This window comes from Molothrus ater, chromosome 7, assembly GCF_012460135.2.
Source record: "Molothrus ater isolate BHLD 08-10-18 breed brown headed cowbird chromosome 7, BPBGC_Mater_1.1, whole genome shotgun sequence".
NCBI classification, from domain to species: Eukaryota; Metazoa; Chordata; class Aves; order Passeriformes; family Icteridae; genus Molothrus; species Molothrus ater.
Window position 1 is genome coordinate 25935823 of NC_050484.2, and position 21216 is coordinate 25957038.

General features: G+C 36.0%; 1 protein-coding gene across 3 annotated transcripts in view; it reads left to right on the plus strand.

Moving 5' to 3' along the window:
• The window catches only part of PTPN4 (protein tyrosine phosphatase non-receptor type 4), a 142969-nt gene that overhangs the window by 103634 nt on the left and 18119 nt on the right, over positions 1 to 21216 (plus strand). For all 3 annotated transcript variants that reach the window (XR_008508494.1, XM_036387030.1, XM_036387029.2), the window contains exons 13-20: positions 1366 to 1434; positions 8158 to 8292; positions 9495 to 9653; positions 14108 to 14267; positions 17153 to 17236; positions 17322 to 17378; positions 18717 to 18873; positions 20343 to 20509. Coding sequence is in view for 2 of the 3 variants with exons in the window: in XM_036387030.1 (XP_036242923.1) it covers positions 1366 to 1434; positions 8158 to 8292; positions 9495 to 9653; positions 14108 to 14267; positions 17153 to 17236; positions 17322 to 17378; positions 18717 to 18873; positions 20343 to 20509 (988 nt within the window). In the remaining variant the exon portion in view is untranslated. The remainder of the gene's footprint in view (positions 1 to 1365; positions 1435 to 8157; positions 8293 to 9494; positions 9654 to 14107; positions 14268 to 17152; positions 17237 to 17321; positions 17379 to 18716; positions 18874 to 20342; positions 20510 to 21216) is intronic.

Here is a 21216-nt window from a genome sequence, read left to right on the forward strand (position 1 = left end):
GGCAGCTCTGGACACTGCTGAGTCCAATGCCCTGTTCTAACAGGGTCCACTGTAGCATGTTGCCTGGGAGCATATGCAGCCAGGTTTTGCATGTCTCCAAGGAGGAAAAGTGCACCATCTCTGAGCAACCTGGTTCAGTGTTAAACTATCTTCAAAGTAAAAATGTTCTTTTGTCTTGGTAGGCGATGAGGCTGTTGCTTTGTAGCCCTGTCCTTGCTGCCTGCCCTGATTAAGATGTCTTGTATTTCTGTTTGTGCTCATTGCCTCTTGTCCTGTCTCTGGACTCCCTTAAGAAGCATCTGGCTGTATTTTTTACTTTCCCTTTCTGGCATTTGATCCTCCTGAGCCTTCTCTTCCTGAGGCTGAGCAGTCCCAGCTCTCTCAGCCTTTCCCCATCCATCAGATGCTGCAGACTCTCAATAGTCTTTGTGGCCCTTTGCTTGACTTGTGGAGCTCTGGAACTCCACCAGGCATTCCAGATGTGCTCTCACCTGTGCTGGGCAAACCTGCTCTCCAGCCAGTTGACACTCAGCTTGTGCAAGGGGTTATTCCTCCTCAGCTGCAAGTCTTTGCATTTCCCTTCACTGAATTTCATGAGATTCCAGCTGACCTGTTTCTCAGGTCTTCGCACAGCCACTAGCTCTGTAATATGAAGGTGGAAATAGCTGATTTTTGGGTTTCATTATGTAAATATCCCTGTAGGAGGCTCTGTGCTTGTTCTGAAGTTATTAATGGAGAAGTGGCTACAAGAGTGAGTGTTGCTGGTATCTTGTCACCAATTCTTAAGTGCTGATAGATGCTCAAAAATGGTATTTTTTCTAGAAGAGAAATGATGAAATATTATTAAGAATCTTTGATTTGACACAAGACATCTGGTCTTGTATGAAAAGTCAGCAAGTTCCAAGATCTAAACTTAGTTTTGACAAGTTGCATAGAAGAATACAATCCTGATATGCTTATCATGTAATTTTTTTGTGTTATTTTCCTAAACTAAGTAGCAACTAAGTTACTAGCAATTTAGGGAATAGTTTAGGAAGAGCATGGAAGAGATGCTGTAAATTTTTAACAGTGGCTATAACAGGAACTATTATTATGTGTTACCCAGAGATCCAAGCAGAAATTTCTTATTGCTTTGAATAAAAAAGCAAACAAAAGCAGCTTTTGTTGCATCTAAAATTATTTGGAAAGAAGACCTGCATTTCTACCAAATGCTTTCTAAGGTTATGCTGTACTGAAGCTAGGGCAATTGCTTGAGCATGACTGAAAACAGAATTTAGGCATTTTGTTGAGATGGTTCAATTTTTAAAAAGAAATTGTTATTTAATCATGTTGGATTTAGTGGCTTGATTTTGTTTTGCTTTCCAGTGGGAGAACAGAGGTCCAATCTGTGCAGTATGGTAAAGAAAGAGCAAATAAAGACAGGGTCTTTGCAAGGTAAGTAGTTTACATTCCTTAATATTTCCCCCATTTATGTATTTTAAAAATCTCAGATAGCCTTCAGTCTACATAGTTTGTTGTTACCTGTATTACTCTCTGTGCTGTTTTTATTACAAAGAATGGTCTCCTGCTGTTAAAAGACTCCATTAAAATACTGAGTTAATGGGTATTTTTTTCTGTGATAATATCTTGCAACTGTACACGTGTATTTCCTTTAGCAATAAGTACAGTGAGTCTTACTTGTGAGAGCAGCTTTATCACTGTAGTCTCTGTGAGGCATTTTACTATGAAAAGTGAGCTGCTTCCGAAGGTATTTGGTGATAGAGTAGTTGGCTAATCAGGAATATATTGCTTAATTTTATTCCAGGCCCCTGAGCGGTTTTGTGATTACAATAAAAGATTCAAGACATAAATTTAGTTATGTATTCAGAAATTATGATGCTATTTTCCATAGTAAAGCACCTGCTGCATCCACCTGGCAGTTTGCTCTGATCATGAATTGAATCCTTGTGGGGAGGGGGCAGCCCTGTCCTCTTTTTATGATTTTACTTTTACTGAGAGATCTGAGATGTCTTTTTGCCCTTTAAGGAGCTCCAGAGTTCAAATTTACACTTGCAGACTTCTAGTAGTGAATCCAGCAAAGTGCTGCCATTTTCCAAGTGCCTGCAGATACTGTTCCTAAGAGCATTGGTGAATTCTGCCTTGATTTACTTCCCTGTCTCCACCCCTTCTTTCCCTTTTCTGTGCATTAGAATCTAATTTGGGTTTTAGCTCAGCCCACCAAAGATAGATAGCTGCACACTAGGTTTGGGGGGCAGAAATACTGGTTCAACTAATAGATTTTATAAAACCATTTTTTTCTGTGTAAAACTGTTTTTTACTCCATTTAATTTGCTTTGGAAATGTGAGTTAATTTAGATTTGTACTTGGAGCAACTTTTTTTAGTACTCAGGAATCTCAACACTGTGACAGGTGAGCTTTACTTCACTAAATGACAGTTGTGAATCAGTTAAAAACTGTTTTTCTTGTTGCACTCTAAACTTGGCAATTCCCCACAAGTGCAGAGAGTGGAGGAGAGCTGATAGTTTGTTTTGAGGAGTGCTTTTATCATTTCAGAAGCTCTTATGCAGTAGATGGCACTCTTCCCTTTGCAGCAAAACCCAGCAAGTGCTGCTGGGGGTCACTTTTAGTTTATAAAATATAGCTGGATAAAGTGGATAAAGTTAATAAAATCAAAAGCCATGGCTGGAACTGCTCTCATTTTCATAAATCTTGGCTTCTTTTAGTTAATAAAATGCTTGGCTCTTCCATCCTCAGGAATTTTTTTTCCATTGTTGCTTTTTTGATTAAAAAATAGAGCATTTATCCACATATTTTGAGTTTCTAAGAAGTGTTGATGATTGATATCTGAGGCATATATGTTTATATCAGTGAAGTGAAATAATGGTGTATTGTAACAAATACATCTCAAAAGGCTTTTAAAAAATCAGCTGCTTCTTCTGTCTTCCTCATGACAGTGTGTAATTAATTTATTTTCAATTTTAAAGACCTTTAATATTTTCAAGAGTGAAAAAAGCTTGAAAGAGAAGACATTTCTAGAATGCAGTGTTGTTCAAGAAATTTAATTTTAGAACGTTAATTCTTTGTCTTCTAAACATTTGCATCTCAGGTTGACGTGCTGAGTAGCTGTCAGCCCTTTTGTATTCATACAGAGGATAAATTTTGTTTTCTAAGATTTTCCAGCTATAGTGTGGATTTTATTCCTGTAACCTGCCTTTCTTTTTCATGGTGTGTCTTTATCAGGCAAAGTCATGGTAGCGTTGAACAGCTTTTTAAGCTCTCAGGCAGTAGGATTCTTTTAGTGGGTTTTCAAGGTCTTTCCTGAGAACTAGGTGAGCACATGAGTTGAAATAATTGCTGTTGCTTTTATTATTATTGCATAAGAAGATTAATTAAAGATCAGTTCAAGCAATATTTTTGGTGGTTTTTTGTAGAGTTATCCAGATTTACACTTGGATTTCTTAACAATACCTAATTAGAAACTGCCTTATTTGCTTAATGCTGTTTAAGGAAACTTTTGAATCATTTCATGGTAAGAAAATGAACATAGAGAATTACACAGAGATGTTACTACAGTGATCTGTTTGCTCTAAGTTGGGAAATGTTGATTGCCACAAGTAATGGCTAGCTGCTCTGGCCTTTACATGCTGAGTGAAACGTGGGTGCAGAGCATGAGACAGGGAAATAAATTTTTTTAACAGCCATTTAAATAAAACAAGCAATTTTTATCTACAGGAAGCAGGCTTAGCTGTTTGTTCTCAGGATTTTACTTTAAAATTAGCTGAAGGATTTTTTTTTTCTAAGTTGTAGAAACCTTTACATTTAACATTTAAATATGGAATTATTACTGTGAAGGATATATTCTGTAATAAATCTCATACATTATGTAGGTGTTGTTTTCTTAGTCTTCATGCAGCAATAAGTTCAGCATTCAGAAGACTGTTGCTGCAGTTGTTTAGGTTTTTTGTGGGTGTTTTGGTTTTTTTGTTTGGTTTTCGGTTTTCGTTGTTGTTTAGGGTTTTTTGTTGTTTTGGGAAGGTTTTTTTATAATTTTCATTACAGCTTTTCTGTTGGCCTCATTTATTGCAGGATATTCACAATCCATGAAACTTCATAAGAATTCCCAGAAAATTAATAAAAGCACATAATAAGAATAGAAAAGGTTCAATCAAGTCATGAATTGAGAGAATTCTTAAAGGGTTAGGGTTTCTCTTAGAGTCCTTGCAAAATATTCTAGGGCTGCTCAGTTCTGGTGTGCACGGGGGGCTGAGAGCAGGGACTTTGAGTAAGAGGGTGTCAGTCATTTGTATCTGCAAACTCCCTATCATAAATTGGAGTCTCTGTTTACAAAAATTCAATCTTGCTTTAATTATGCACTTATTGAAGTCTATTAAATAATTTCTCAGGTTCTTTAAATTGCATATGTCATTTGTACGATGTACCTTGTAGATTTGTGCATAGTTTTGCTCTCTTGGTTTGCAGCAGTATTTGTCAGATTTGCTGAGAAATGTGTTCCCTGTACTCCTTGTCAAAATACAAAGCAAGACTGTGGCTTCAGGTTATGTTTCTTTTTGAAAGAGAGATTATTTTTTAAATTCCCACCTGTATTCCCAAACAACACCTTTATTCTTTCCCACCTTGTGCAAGGTTTTAGCCCTTCAGCTGTGGATGCCAAACAAATTCTGTGTTTGAAGGCTTTTCTGTACTGTAGCTGAGCTAATATAATGTCATGGGTTTTTTTAGTTGCATTATGTAATTCCATCCCTGCTACTCAGTTTTGAGTGTTTGGGTTTATTTTTTGTATTTGCTGTAACATTGCAGCTCATAAGACTTGGGGAGAGGTAGAGTTTTCAGTTTCTGTCGCTACTCAAATAGATGGGACTGCTTCCAACTTTTAGGAATGTCTCTGCAGGTACACCAAAATTAAATCTGTAAATGGCTTATTCTGTTAACTATCAGTGCCCTGTGCTAAGTGCAATAGAAGCATCCAGGTTGAGCAGACAGAGGTGAAATTTAAAATTCAAAAATTTCAAAGTTTTATGCATCTTAGTTCTCCTCTCCTATCTACTCAGCTGCACTCTGACATGACAAAATTGTTTTAATATTGCTAGAAGTCAGAGATAAAGGACAAAATTATAGGTATATTTCACAACAAATCTTAAATGTTAATAAAAAAAAACCCCTTATTGTTGGATTTAGAAGTGTTGACAGGAGAACTAAAATTGGCACACCACTAAGAAGTTCAGTTCTGCAGTGTGGTAATTTTTTCTTTGAAATTTCTGCAAAGACAGGAAATTGGGGCAACAAACACGAGTGGGTGGGGACTCTGAGGTTAGAGCTGTTAATAAAATAATTGAGACGAAGCTTTGGTGATAAACACTGCAGCTGTTTATCATGATGGTAAGGTGATCTTCTGAAAGATCAGACCCTATCCACAATAAAAGGTGAGTGTTTTCTTGACATTGGACGTTTTCATAGGGAAGAAGGTGATGCTTTGCTCATTTTGGAGTTGTGTTCCTTTGTTGTATCGATTGAGGAAGTTTATGTAAACATAGTTACAGACTTCGGCTTAAGATGCAAAGCAATGGGGGTTTTTCAAGCAGTCAAAAATGTAACTGTTGGAAAAACGTGGATTTTTTTCCCCACCCTATATGCTCCTGTGTCTCTCTTTGTAATTTATCTAGTTTCACACAGGCAAGGATGGTGCACTTATACTGTTGTTGCATGTTAAATAAAGAAAAGCACCACTTCCAACTTTCCTACATTCCATTTGTTGCTTTTTCACTGAAGGTAAATGAGGTTCAGTAATTGCCTTTACATGTCTGTCAGCAAATACTGTATGTGCAGTCCTGTACTTATCTAATTCAGCATTGGTTATATTACGTTCTTCTACATTTTTTCCCTCAGACTCTTCTTTGGCTGGTAGTAGAATCCACCTCTTGGCCGAGCTGGCTCTTGGTGCTCGTCTGCTGGCTGCAAAGAGATGATTAAGTGTCAGCAGGGTCCAGCTGATCAGAGCCCTGATCAATAAAAGAATAACGAAAGGCTGGAATCAGACATGCATTTTAGTTCTGCTGTTTCAGTTTCCTGTTCCTTTACCTGTTCAGAACTGCTTGCATGTACACATTTGTGAAGAAAGATACCTTAGTGGTTTGAGTTGCTCACATTTGAAGCAAATTACAGAAAGTTGAATTTTGGTTTAATTGATCTGATATCAAGCTAATTATTTTTCAAATCAAATTAATATTCCTTAAATATAGTGAAGCATGCTAGGAATCTGGATGTGCTTCTCTGGAGGAATTAATTGATATTTCCCTCTTTTCAAATATCAATGTAGTATTAGATTTTTTTCCCCCAGGTTAAATAACACCTGAAATAATAATATTTAAAATAGCCCATCTCACTTAACTGCCTGAAATTTGTCTGCTATTACTCAGTAAGACTTTAGAGCAGTAAAGCAGAGTGCAATAAATGTTTAGAACTGCTTGGTGGGGTAAAAATAAAAATAAACCCTCCACAAGAACACTACCACTCTCAGTACCAAACAGTATTGACATCTTACTTATTTCTGTCTGTGAAGCTTATTCAATATAGTACTTGATTGGTTATTGTTGTAGATTTTTTTGGTAATGGTGAGGACAATATTATCTGCTCAAGGTGGTGACTTGCATTGAGTTTTAAGTTCTCTGAGAAGCAAAAATATATTTGTTAGCAAGTTTCCCGTTTTCAGAGGATGTAGTTTGTGTGCAGGTAGTTCCTTAATTTCATAAGGTTCCTTCTTTCTGGAGTCACTCTTTCAGTAAACCAGTAATAATGACAAAGATAAAGAACAGTTACCATGTGTCACAAGGACAGTGAAGGCAGAAATTATTTTTTGATATGGGTGTATGGAGCTGCTCATACAATAATATGTTGTCACCTCATTGTGCAAAGCTGGAGAATTTAGTGATAGAATATGAAAGCAAATGGAAATGAAATTATTATGTCACAAAAGATTGAAGTATCGCTGGAATTAGAGATCGTTGATTAATGATAGATGAGAAATCTGAACTATGTAGCACCATGAAAGCACTAGAAGTAAAGTAAAAATCTAGTAACACAAAATGTACAGGACACATATGGATTGTTTGAAAGTATTTTTGTTATTAGCTGAAGAATTTTCAGTTGAAAACAACAAGCTACGAAAGTTTGGGTGTTTTTAGTTGCAGGATGACTGAACCATCCAATGCATTGCTAAGAAAAAAGCAACCACAGATGATTCATTTGCTGCTTTCCAATATAAACTGGAAATGTTGTATTTCATGAGAGATTACAAGTATGGTTTCATTTGTGCTTAAGAAAGAGGTGAAAGAAACAGAGGAGATTGTAGGCATCCTGGAATGACTGAAGAATAGGAAGAAGAAGTTTTGTTAATGTCAAGAGAGGGCAACAACTAGAAAACAGAATTCCTTTTGTATAAAAGCACTGCTGAGAATGACCTTTAACCTGAAGGACATTACTGGCACAAAACCAGATTAAGTTCTGTTACCTACAAAGAAGTTTAAATAGTTAAATAATATTATTGCATCTGCCTGGCAAGTGACAAGGCAGGTTCTGGGAGAAAGCATGTGGTCTTGATTGAAATCTCTGATGTCTAAACAAAACGTTGCAACTCTGTTGCCATGTTGTTGATTACCTCACTTTCAGTTCTTGAAAGTCTTTGGAAGTATTTTGGCCTGATGTTTTTGCTGCTTTATTTTTCCTGAGGTGGCTAAACAGTTATGTTACTTAGAGGGGATTTTTTTACTTGCCTTTTTGTTTGGTTTTGTTCTACATTTATTAAGTTCAGATCTCTCACTGATTATGCTGTTTGAGTCAGATTGTCTTTGAGGCATTAGAAGTCTAGTGAGTTCAGATTCTGTCTTGCCTGTCTCCCTCACAGCCTACAGGAGTTTATTAGTTTTTCAATGGCATTCTTTTCAAAGTACATTAAATGAAGTACAGTAGATGGAGAAAATACAGAACTGCCCATGTAAATACAGCTCTGCATTATTACATTTCCTTTCTTACATATCATTTGGTTTCCTGTGATAGAACATCAGTTTCATTGTGGTGAGTTTTATATAATTTTTTTCTTACATCATACAATTTTTGGTTAGTCATTTGACTTTCTTCTTCTAGATCCCCCAGTAAACCCTTGGCACGGAAAGTAATGAGTGGGATGGATTGGGAAGTAGTGAGTAGGAACTCACTCTCTGATGATAGGTTGGAAACACAGAGCCTCCCGTCACGGTCTCCACCTGGAACCCCAAATCAGTGAGTAGCATCAAATCTTCTCTCCCTACAAGTGACTCTCTACCTCTAATGTGAGTGACCTACTTGTGTAATAAGGGGATTCATGTGTTATGTAGACAAATAGCTTCAAAAAATGTGTGCCAAATATTCTCTGTAACACTTGGCTTCAGATTAAAAAAAATTTTTTTAGGGATAATTTTTAGGTGCTTCTCACTTTTCTCACTTGACCTATAAAGAGTGTAGGATGTATCACACTGCCCTAAATTTGAGAGTTTGAGTTTTCTTAAGCACAGTTAAGACTAAGTTATTAATTTGGTTTTAAAAAGACCCTGATGATAAAATCTAAGTGATATTTTAAACATAATTTATTTCACTTAATACCACTTTTTTAAACATTGGGGAAAATTACTTCATTGGAAATCCTTGCAGGTTTATTCCTCTCAGCTTTTCTGCCTTTCTTTTCAATGTTCACTCTTCATATGATAGAGCCTTCTGTTTTAAGTGAGTGAAAAAACATTCTTGATTTCTTTTGGAGGGTGACCAATTTTCTCAGTGTGCTGAAACTTGCTTAAGAATCAGTATTATTCAATTTTGTATTACATAAATGACAAGATTTTAAGATTCTACAGCATACTAGTCACAAGATCAATGTTGTAAATACCTGTAGCATTTAAAAATTACTGAAAAATTGTGTAATAATGATGCTTAAAGCATAACAAACTTAATCATGCATGTTTGAAAGAATTTTAATATTTTCGTGCTTGTTTTCAAATGGGAAAATACTGGATTCCAGAAATTATAAAACTCTCAGTGCAAAGCTTATGATTCTTCTAGGGGATGATGCAGGGGATAAATTGTTCATCTTAGTGGATTCAGGTTAAGTTCTGCCATGAACAGAGTCAGGATTTGTCTTCTTAGGAATCTATTTTTCCTCTTGTTGACTGGGCTGCCGGCTTGTTCATTGGAGCATAAATTTTTTTCAATAGCCCTTAGTGTTTATTAAAATAATTTTTGAACACTTAAAAAAATGAAATACATGTTGATCTGACAGCATAATTTTTTCAGTGATTTTTGAAATTTTAATAAAAATATGTGTATGAACATGTGCTTGCACTGAGAGGAAATTTTTTTAGCATCCCATTTTAGTGGGTGGTATCACAAATGTAGATTAACAATAATATTGTTATTACTGTCACATTGCACTGCTCTGCTTTCCCTCTTAGTCGCAACTCTGCCTTCACTCAAGAAGGAGCCCGGTTACGACCCTCATCAGTCGGACATTTAGTGGATCATGTGGTTCACACCTCCCCCAGTGAAGTGTTTGTAAATCACAGATCTCCATCCTCCACCCAGGCCAACAGCATCATACTGGAATCATCCCCGTAAGTTCTGCTCTTACTACGCCACTGTGGCATGCAGGGCTGCTGAAGAGAAGAAAGAGACCTTGGCCTTGAAAAATTTATTGTTAAATGTGGGGTCAGGGAGAACCGAGCAATCTAATAAAAAGTGGTTGTTATTTAGGGGTATTAGTGTAGGACTTACTGTGAGAAGAGCTACAGATACAGATACCTGTGTCTGACATATTCCAGATTCAGGATTACAATACCATCCCCACCAACCCAAGCTGTGGGTTTGCTGTAATGTGACCATTGGTCCCACATCGTCGGGATGTGGAACGAAAAGTTGGGTTTTTGGTAGAATTAAGGCAAGTTTAATTCCCACAAGTCTGGAAATGTTGCTTTTTTGTCAAGGCACAGAAGTGAGATTTACAAACTACGTAGCCAAAATACCTTTTTGGCACCCAGGCATTTGGAATTTGGACATTGCTAGTTATTTGGTATATTGTTACAGAGTTTATTTTTTTAAGCTGACACTGTCAGGCTTTTTTTTTTTTTTTTAATAATGCTGAATATTCTTTGTACTGTAAGCTTACTTACCGTGGGATACAATGGGTGAAATAAAAACTATTATTCTGTATTGGGTCCCGAAGGAAGACAAACAAAAAAACCCCATTGAGTTATTCAAAGATACTGAAATACTCAATAAATTGTGTTCAGTGTACAGATTAATTAGGAAAAATATTTCCATATATTATCACTGGCATTGTACCCTTTTAGTATGGCTTAACATGTAATGCCAGCTATGCCCTCATAGTTTTGTATCATAATCTCTGTTAGCTGGAAAATCGTACAAATGGTTTCAGTTGAGAACTCTAAAGCAGCATGTAGCTAATTACATGTTTATAAACAAATGATATGTCTCAGGAAAAATTACTCTGGAAAAAGTATTTAAACACAGTTGTAAAACCTTGCTTAGACTGACTATGCTTTCAGTTTTAACAACTCTGTGTAATTTTTTAGGAGGGAAATAGAATACAAAATTTTAAAAGTTTTCTAAAATAGCACATGATGCTTTTTACAATAGACTACAATATTTACAATTTGATTCAGCTAGTTACTTAACTTTCAGGGTTACGTAATGTTAATTCGACTTAGGCACGTAAATTCTCCTTTTTTTGGTGGACTTTTTAACATATTGACGTGCCAAAGGACTCTCAGATGAGAATCTTTTCTCATATTAGAGTTTTATTGTCCAAAGGCCACACAGGGTCAGGTCCCTTCTGTTCTAAGACTTCCAACTGAAGTCACTTATGAGAAACCCCTACTGAATGACACAACGATACAGTGAAGAAAGCACAATTTTTAAATACTCTCTTTTATTCTATGTCTTTACTTGAAGTTGTACAAGATCTTCCTGGGTGTTCTTAGGATTTGTTTATTTAGTACTTGATTTATTGAGTAAGTCATCATAGAAATGAGTCTTAGAAAGAGAGGAAGTGGTTTTGTACAACTATGGCTTCTCTTTCATGTTTTTTGCACTTTTTATGCCCAAGCAGAAAAAGTATTGCTCTTCCATCACTAAGTGTTAGGGGTTCCATTTTTGGGGTTTGTTTCCTCTTGTTAGAAGCTTAAAACTAAAATTTAATATTCCAGTATAGATCTCTAGTATAAGATACTTTTAAGAAAGGAGACATTGACTTTCAAAAATATATGAATTTCATTAAGGTATTTTGAAGGTTTAAGCTGATGTTATTGATTCAAGATTTGCCATTTATGAAGGAAAATAGTTGACATGAAGTTCATAGTAGCTATATAATTTTAAACTGTACTGTTCTACAATCCAAAAAGGTATTTCTTAATCAATTTGACCTTTCTGGCAGAAAAGACTTGAGTAGTGCATGTGCTAATTTGTCAGAAACTCTTATTTATTGATCAAATTTATATGTGTGGAAAAGAGGGGCTAACTTGACTGGCAATAGGTTTGGTGATCTTTTTGAGTTTGGAATCAACATAGCAAAAGAAATTAACAGTTTGCATGCAGTTCAGAAGGATATTATAGTTTAGCTAATATAACCTTTAACTGCACGGCTTCTCTCCATCCTCAATCCTATTCAACACTAAATGGAGAGATAGTGCTTGTAGTTCCCTTAGCTAATTATAACCTAAAATTCCAAAAGCACATGGTAAGTGTTTAGTTTAATAAATTTATGGGGGTGTGTATGGAACTTTTGCTAAATATATTAAAAAGATCAGACCGGATATCTGTAACAAAAATACCCAAAGCTTGCCAGTGCCAGGGTTTGTATGTTATTTTATTATTATGTAAATTGCTGAATTCAGTAACAGAGAGCTGCTTTGCCTGCAAAATAGGCTGCTTTCACTGCCATTGTCTGAGCATTCATAAGGAAATTCAAAGCTGACTGGGCAAATATAAAGCACTGAAGTTTATGCCCGAGGCTTGATTGTTCGTTCTCACAATTCATTATGCTAATATATTACAGAACTTGCATTGCTGGTTGTAAAATGCTCATTTAAGTAACTTTTCAAATCTTTTCTTTAAGTTTGTGTGTTCAGTAGGAATTTACTTGTGTTTGTTGACATGTATGTACAGACATCTAGTCAAACATCAGATCCATCTTCTGCTTTTATCAGAATAACTTCATTTATGTTTCTATTTATGTTTTCTGTTCCTTTTTTCTTTGGTTCAAAACTCTCAGGGGTAATTGTTTTCAGGAAAATACATAACTTAAAAGACTGAGTAATCTGTGCTGGCCAAACTTGAATGAATGAATACATAGGCAGCTAAAAATCTCTGGGTGACCTTTGTTAGTCGATGTCTAAATAGTTTCTAGCTGCCTTGCAGATTTGTTTTGCTAATGTTGACAATCATCATATTTTTCTCTCCACAAAAATGAATTTAGAAAAGCTGCTTATCTTGAAAAATGAAATGTGCTCTTTTTTCTGTTACTTGCACTGAAAAGTGTTAAGAAATACTATTTTTCTTACCAACTGTGTTTTGAACATAAGGTTCTTCAGACATCAGACTGAATAATTAGTGCTCTTTTTTTCTCGTAACACTTCATGAAAAAAATATTTTCTGAAAGTTGAAATAAAGCAGAAAAATAGAGAAAAATATTGTTGGGATCTTTAAGAATGTGCTGTTTTCTTTCATGCACTGACAAAAATGTTACCAGTTTTGTTTTCTAAGACTATTGACTAATTTTTTTTAAACTGAAGCAGAAAATGTTTGGCATTTCAAAGTGAAGTGTTCTATTTCCCAGTTTTCATGCTTTTTGAAAAAGTTTCTTTTTTTTTTTAAGTCCGTATACTCCATTTTGCTGAGATTTTTATTTTTGAACATATATCTGAGATCTGCCTTTCTTGAATTGCATAGAGACGAATTTTAAGGTATGAAGTTTGATGCGTGCCTTAGGTTTTCAGATTTGCAGCAATGTGAAATCCTGTGCAGTCTCATACTGAAAGTCTTGCCCTGCTAACGGTTCACTGAGGCAAGACTACTAAATACAGTGGAGCTGCTCATGTTTGTGTGTTTTGGAGGGAGTTAGGTGATGAGTTACCACTACAGCTTGCTGATAATGAAAGGAGCAGTGTCCTCCTTTTGCCTCTGGGAGTGTCCTTCCCTCCCTGCATGGTGGCCAGCCGTGAGATAAACCGGAGGACCCAGGTTTGTCCAAAAAGTGGTTTTGGTTGCTTGGTGTAAGCTGCCTTAGCCAAGGGAGGAGGAGCAGGCTCCTCAAGGAAGCAGCCAGGGATGTGGGTGAAAGAACAGACACCCCTATTTTTGGTGGTAGCATTCTCTTTAGATTTAGCTATAACCTGTAAGTTCATTCTTGATGGTTTATGGATCTGCTATCAGTGGGCTGTTGTCTGAAATCGTTAAATGACTTAATAGCACCTTTTAATGGGGTGCTTGTGGAGGAAGATATATCCTGCTGGTATTTAGAAACTAGCATTCAAACCAAGTTACTGGGAACTGTGAGCTCGCTGCCCTTTTGAGCCTTTCCAAATGTTCTTCTTAGTTCTTAAATATAAATCCATATAATGAAAGATGAATCATATATCTATGCAATACGAATTACAGAGTTTAGTTTTTATTCCAAGAGGATTAACAAAAGGAAACTCACCATATTATACAAAAACACAGAGAACGTTTTTATTAATCTACAAAGGAGTGTTTGCAGATCAGAAGTAATGGGTTAAGCATGCTAAAAACAATTCTTAAGAAGGTTATAGGTAAAAGATGAACTTGCTGGTTCTGTGTACAGTTACTTGTCGAGAAAAATGCTGCAACAGGTGCAAACTATAAGCTGCCAATATATTCTACTGCACTACATTTTGAGGTTCTAAAAATACCTACAGATAACCATCTCTCAAACTCTTGAGTTTCTTCTAACGTTTTCAGTTTATTTGCAACCCTGAAAGAACTGTCAATATCTCATGATTGTTCCACTTCATATTTCTGTTTTGGTATTTAGATCTCAAGAGACTCCTATAGATGGGCAGCCTCCAGCATTACCACCCAAACAATTTAAAAAGAACAGTTGGAACCAAATTCATCATTCACACTCACAGCAAGAACTGGATAACCATATTAATGAAACATTTGATGTTCCTGCATCACCTGAAAAATCCACCGTAAGTTTTTTGATCCAGTTGAATCATTCTGCTTTTTACCAGAATGATGGTCCTTCTTAACATGAGCTTGGTTCTAAGGCATTTCAGAGCTGCTGTGTTTGTGCATTACCTTGCAGCATTACTGTTCCTTCACTGGCTCCTGCTGGTTTTACTCTAGCTGCTGGAGTAGTGCTTTGTCAGTTGACAACAAATCACTACATTGGGATGGCTTTGGAAACCTTTTGAGCATTAGCTTTTCAGCACATGCAGAAATTTCTGCCTAACCTCTTCTTTGAGAAGTCATTTACCATCAATTTTAAAGAAGACATTGCAGGTGTTTAATCTAGCTTTAGCTAAAAAGCTAAACCTGAAAATGCCTACCAGCTTCTAAAGTAGTTTTATCAGGAGAAGCTTCTTGAGTCTGTGGTTGCATTTCTCATCAGAATTTCCAAGAAAGAGAGCATCAAGAGGCCTGTGATAGCAAATACAAAAATATGAGCAGAAGTTCTTTCTCCATAATCAAGCATGCGTGAGATGAGTAAGATAGTCAGTTGGTTGTGTGACTGAGGAGAGATCTCCCTGATCACTTTTGTGTTTTTTATCCTTCCAGAAGTTTTCCAGTCGTTCTAGATTTTATACCGATGTGAACAGTAAATAGGACAAGAAATGTGTTGGAGAATGGGAAAACATCCAGATGTAGCAAATACTGTGTAAACAGTTTTGTCAACCTCAAGCATTCAAAAGTATGAGTCACCTCCCCAAACATTTCTCCCCATATTGAGAAATGCCTTAGTTTGGCTTTTTTTGCGTCCTGAACTGTAAACCTATGGCGTTCTGATCTCTTAGGCCTTACAACAAAGTTAAGATTCCCATAAAGCCCCTGTTTCATTTCATAGCTGGGGTTCTAATAAAAGACTCAAAAGTGAAAGTTTTAAGTTTTTGAGCGTTTTGGGAATGTTGTAAATTTTTTTGTTATAATTAAATAATGAAACAAAATTTGTGACAGCTTTGTCTTCAGACAGTGCTTACCTGAGTCACATTAAAGTACTGTTCGGTTTTGAAAGATAACACTACTTTAGTCATCAAGTTTTTCTGCTCTGTATTCAGTTATCTTTACCAAATTGACAAAAATAACTTTCACTTGTTTTTTTAACTCCTTTTAGTTCTGCAAAACCAACACAGCTGTGTGAATGAGCTGTTTTTTTCTCTGTGCATTGTCAGTGTGATTGTTTTCTGTGCTCCAGCGGGACACATTTATGCAGGCTCGCTGAAGGCAGCTCACTGTTTTAATTGAACATCTAATTTGGTCTGCTGATGACTTTTTATTTTGGGGATTGCAGAAGAAGGAACATAGCATGACTGAAATTTTTGGAATGTTGTTTTGTTTCAAAATTGCTTTTCTGACCAGAATTCAGGTTCCTGCACTGCTAAAGTCTTCTGCTGTTCCATTTCAAATATTTTAAGAAAACCCCTCACCATTTTGACTTCATAAAGCTGTTGAATTTTCTTTGTTGCATGTATGGAGGGTCTGTGTTGAAAGGTAGTAGGACACATATGGGAATGACAACTTTTTACTCCATGTACAATCCTTAAGTGTCCAGTCTGAGAATGTCAGAAGTACTTGAAAGTAATTGAAAACAGGTGTGGTCAAATCCCTTCAGTCAAACACATTAAGGATGGCATACAGTTCTCTCTGCACACTTGCATTATAAACTTCTGCTCAAAATAGCATCTTAAAGCAGGAAATTAGCATTTCCTTTCTGTCTGGGAAATGCAGTGGCGCAAAAGCTGCCAAATGCTGCAGGTGGGTAGATGTTCATTCTGTCTGATCTCCCACACCACTGAGCATAGGCTGAAATGATTGGCATATGATCAGGCTTCCATTAATATCTCTTGTGCCATTACTTTCCCAAATGTTTCACTTTTTCATTACTATGAATGCATTTGGCGAATTTTGTCTTGTTTTAACCAAGAACAGAAGCCACCTGCAGCTGAGTTAACTTCTAATGAGCCAAGTTGTGCAGACTTCTTTAGCCTAGTAACTCCAGATTCTGAACTTTCAAACATATAAAAATACTTGCTTTTCTAAGTTTTTTGTTTATTTTTCCGAATATGAGTCTTCTTCTTTGCTGTAACTGGTAACATTGAAAACTTTCTTGAAACACATTTCTTTATTACTTTGCATTCTCACTTTAGGAACTGTGGAAATACTAGCTAATGTTCAGTCTGTGAAATAAATATAGATGGGAACCAGCTAAAAATCACTTCAATGGCACTAAGTTGTTTTTTTCAGATTAAAAAGGTAGCTAATATTTCTGAGTTTATTGGCATCTCCTTTAACAGTGTTGTTGTCATCCCAATAAAACCAAGAAGAAAGCAGCTAAAATTTTCAGAGGTGAATCAGTGCAGAGCATATGTCACACCTCATACTCCAGTAGACTGGAAATGGAGTAAGAGATAGGGAACCAGGATTTCCTTGCTTACTACTGGCATATTGCAGTTAAAAGAAACAAAAGGACATCTTCAATTATCTTCCTTTTCATTGTATTGCATTCTTATTGCAGTTCTTCACTGTGGTCATAATTAAAATTAATTTAAGAAATTTCCATTTGGTAAGCTGTTTTTATTAGAGTTATGAAGCCAGTTAGTCTTTTCTCATATTCTTTCTTACTTTGAGCTTACTTTGACAGAACAGGCCTTTAAACTAGCTATGTCCAAGACTCTTAAATGTGTAATTTTTCCCTTTTTTTTGCAAACCCAAGATGTTTGTGTTCTTGATTGATATATTCCCAAGTGTCCAGGAGCAGTTATTTGATAAAGAAACTGCAGAATTACTAAAGACAATATCCTCAAAATCTAACTGTGAACAAAATATATACTAATGTATTATAACTTTTGTCTATTAGCCCAATGGTGGTGTCCCCCATGACAATCTTGTTATGATCAGAATGAAACCAGATGAAAATGGAAGGTTTGGCTTCAATGTAAAGGTAACAGTACATCTATTTCCTTTATGTTTATTAAGGTTATTTTCTGACATTTGGGATTTCTTACTAATTTAATTTGTTTTTAAAGGGTGGATATGATCAGAAGATGCCGGTAATAGTGTCCAGGGTAGCTCCAGGAACACCTGTAAGTTATCAAAAAAGCAGACTTGGTAGCAATATCTGTGTATCTTGAAGGATGTACTGAAAATGATAAATTATTTTCTAGCTGCCTATGAAAATTAGGTTTTGCTATAACATTATCAGAACAAAGCAAATTACATGCAGTAAGAATTTGATATTGCTGTATAATATATATTTTAAATATGTTAAATCTTTAAAAGTATGTCAAATCTTTAAATATGTAAATCTTTAAAAGTATTTTTTTTCCTGCTGAAACAAAGTTTAATTTCTGAAAATTACAAGGCATTACAGATGCTCAGTATGTACTGGTACTTGAGCTGTGCCATCCTAAAAATACTTTTGCTTTATTGCTTTTTTTAGATATAGACATTCAGTAATTTCACATAAATTACATATTGAAAGAGTGTTAAAAATAACTAAAATAGCAAATGTCTTACTTCAGTGACAGATGTAGCTGAGTAAAGCCAACATGTAGATTAAAACCAGACATTATGAATCGTTCATCAGGTCTGATTGTGTGTTGTTACTGATGTTTAGTGACTATAAGATTGTCTTCAAACTAGGCACAATATTTGTCAATTTATTGCCAGAAATACTGACCTGGTATTCAGCTGACTGGAGTCAGCTCTGTCCATAGGTGTTAGTGAAGTTAACTATTTATTTGCCTTTTTCTTTTTTTTTTTTTTTTTTTACTCTTTGAAAGTATTGAAATGTTTGCTGAAATGTATCTTGTTAATTATTATCCCTGAAATATTTAATAATGTGAATAGTTTTGGCTTTAAATATTCAGTCTGTAGGGAGAAGATAGTTAGTGATGGCTTGTGCTCTTTCTTTTCTGCAATGATGTTTAGACTATGCTTATAATAACAATTTTTATCACCTGATTCCTCTCCCTGGGATTACTAGGAGTTGTACATTGTTTTTTTGCCATTACCATTACAGTATTTCAGACCTGAAGCATTTAAGCCTGTGAAATTGATTTGGACATGGTTTTGCCATGTTTCTCCCCTCCCTGCAAAGATAAAAACATCCTGCTTCTTAATTGCCTGTACAAAGGGTGATTCAAACAGAGGAGCTTTCTGCATCAGCTGAGGGGTAGAGTAACAGCTGCTGAAAGATACATTACAGTGCCAGTCACCTCCCAGCTGCAAATGGGAATGGCACTGCCTGTAGATTGTGTAACTCTTGGATTTATCATTTGAATACAGTGCAGCAGCCATAGCAACAGAGCTGTTAGGATTCGAGAGCCCAAGTATAGTTACTTTAAGTTGTTATTTTAAGGTAAGAAATTGGTAATGGCTTGTGTTACAGATGGTTTTGGTTTTTTCTCTCAACCTTGCAGGCTGATCTGTGTGTCCCTCGTTTGAATGAAGGGGACCAGGTTGTCCTGATTAATGGCAGGGACATAGCAGAGCATACCCACGACCAAGTTGTAATGTTTATTAAAGCTAGCTGTGAGAGACACTCAGGGGAACTGGTGCTCCTAGTTCGACCCAATGGTGAGTGGCTTGTACATCATAATTAAAAATAAAAATCCACACCCTGGTCTCATTTTCTAAGCTCCATTTTGTGTCCTGGCATGGAATGTGTAACCTGTAAGAAATAACTCCCTTCCCTGAAAAGGAATTGCAACAACACAGTGTATTGATCCATAATCTAAGGAGCTGTGTGTAACTAAGTGTTGCAAAACAATAAAGAAGTCAGCCATCAAATATTTCTGAGAGAGCTAATTTAAATTTTGTTCTCACTCTCATTGATAAAAATGTCCAGAAAGCTATATGGATATTGAATGTATTTCATAGGGTTATTATTGTTATCTTAAGGAAAATTTAAACCAAACACAAACAAAAAACCCCTCACCAAATACTCAGTGTTCAGGTGACATTAGAAGTCAATACATACAATATCTTCCATATATTTTTAAAACAGTCCAAAACTACTGGTAACATTTCTACTTGAGGAGTCTTAGTAGAAGTGCTAAAATGCAGTCTAAATAAAAGCTTATGCAGTGTATTCACAATATACACTGTTGGATCATAGCCAGCAGATGGGCACTGGATTTAATTCTGCTGCACCTCCTAACTACAGTGGAGTTGGAGAGGAAAAAGCAGAATGAAAAATATTGAAATAATTGCAATTACTTTTGCAGAGTACCCCATTCACCTCATAAAAATTTTTCCCTTTTTCACTAATTTGCACTACCCACTTACATCCGCTGTCATTCTGTGTATAAGTTCTCTTGCAGCTTTTGTGTGCTTACTTTCTTTTCAGACAAAATTATGAGCTTTGTTTGCACATTTTCTAAAACAAACTGTCTTTCCCCTTGCATGTTGATTATTTTTGTGGTTCTGGATAAAAACATGTGAGTTGTAGAAGTGAGGAGTTGCCAGTTTCCTTCTTTGTAGTGATGTAAAATAATTCAAAAACAGGCTTTTGAACAGCATATGTCTGTTATGTGTAGCAGAGGATGCATATTATTTCTGAGCTTATAGTCAAGGCACACATAGAGCATTGATAGTTTTATAATGCCATGTATTAAATGCAATTTTCTCAGGTGGTCTGCACATCTTGCCCAATTACTGAAGCCTAAAATGAGTTCTAAGTGAATTGTAAGTAAAATGTAAATGCAGCTATAATGATATCAGAGGCATGATGTGAGAATCTGAGATTTGAGAGTTATATCAGACAAGGCAGGGTAAAATGTAAATTTTGATCAAAATTTTAGCTGTCAGTGATGGGCTTTCACTTAAAATTACTGTTACACCAAAGAAAAAAATAGTTTTATCATGGATTATAATGATCAGTAAAGGCTTCCTGTCCTTGCTGATGGGGACTAAAATCAATGTGCTAATAAGTGTGTATTTTTCTACAGGAGAAATGCAGTGTTTCTGCTGTTTTAAATAAATGACTTACAGCTAACTTTAGTCAAACAGCATCTTCAGAGCATTCATAACTTTTCTTGTTCTAGCTGTCTACGATGTTGTGGAAGAGAAGCTGGAGAGCGAGCCTGATTTTCAGTACATCCCTGAGAAATCTCCCCTTGATGGTGTCCATCAAGATGATAATGCTCTGAGGGAGTCCATGATTCAGTTAGCAGAGGGGCTCATCACTGGAACTGTCCTGGCTCAGTTTGATGTGAGTACCAGATCGCCTGGAGCCGGGGGCCAGTTCCACCTCTTTTGGGATAGCACTTACTTTAAACAAAGCAGATTTCAGTTAAATTTCAGTACAGTCAGCATCCTTTAGGAAAACAATTGCCTTACACTCTCAAAAGAAAAATAACCAAGGGAAAATCAATCCTGTATTGTATGTGCAAATTAAGAATACCTAATCCTAGGTTTTCATTTTATGAATAGTTCTATTGATTACTTACACTTTTTGTGGTTATCAGGGACATACTAATAAAATACTTTCATAAAGATGAAGGTTGAAGAATGTCTACCAAAATATGTGTTCTGTACTCAGGTCTTCATTCCATACCTAAGTTGCTGTAGAAACTGAATGACACTGAGCTGTTGACATTCTGTAGGCATTCTTGATGAGGGAAGGTAAAATAACCAAAGGAAAATACTGCCCTAATGTTAAAGGCTAGTGTAACTGTGTTTTTTATAAATGGTTGATTTTTATTGACATATTTCAGAACAGTAGTGCATTTTCTGTGGGGCATTAAGCTGCTGATAGCCATGGTCTTTCTTCAGCTCTGACTTGTGCCTTGGTGATATCCCTCTTAAATGCATGAGATCAAGTGGCTTAAAGCAGGAAACAGTAGGTTTGTAAAACACAGCAGTGCAAATTCTGTGATTTCCTCACCAAATGGAGACCTAGCATTGTATTTTGCAACA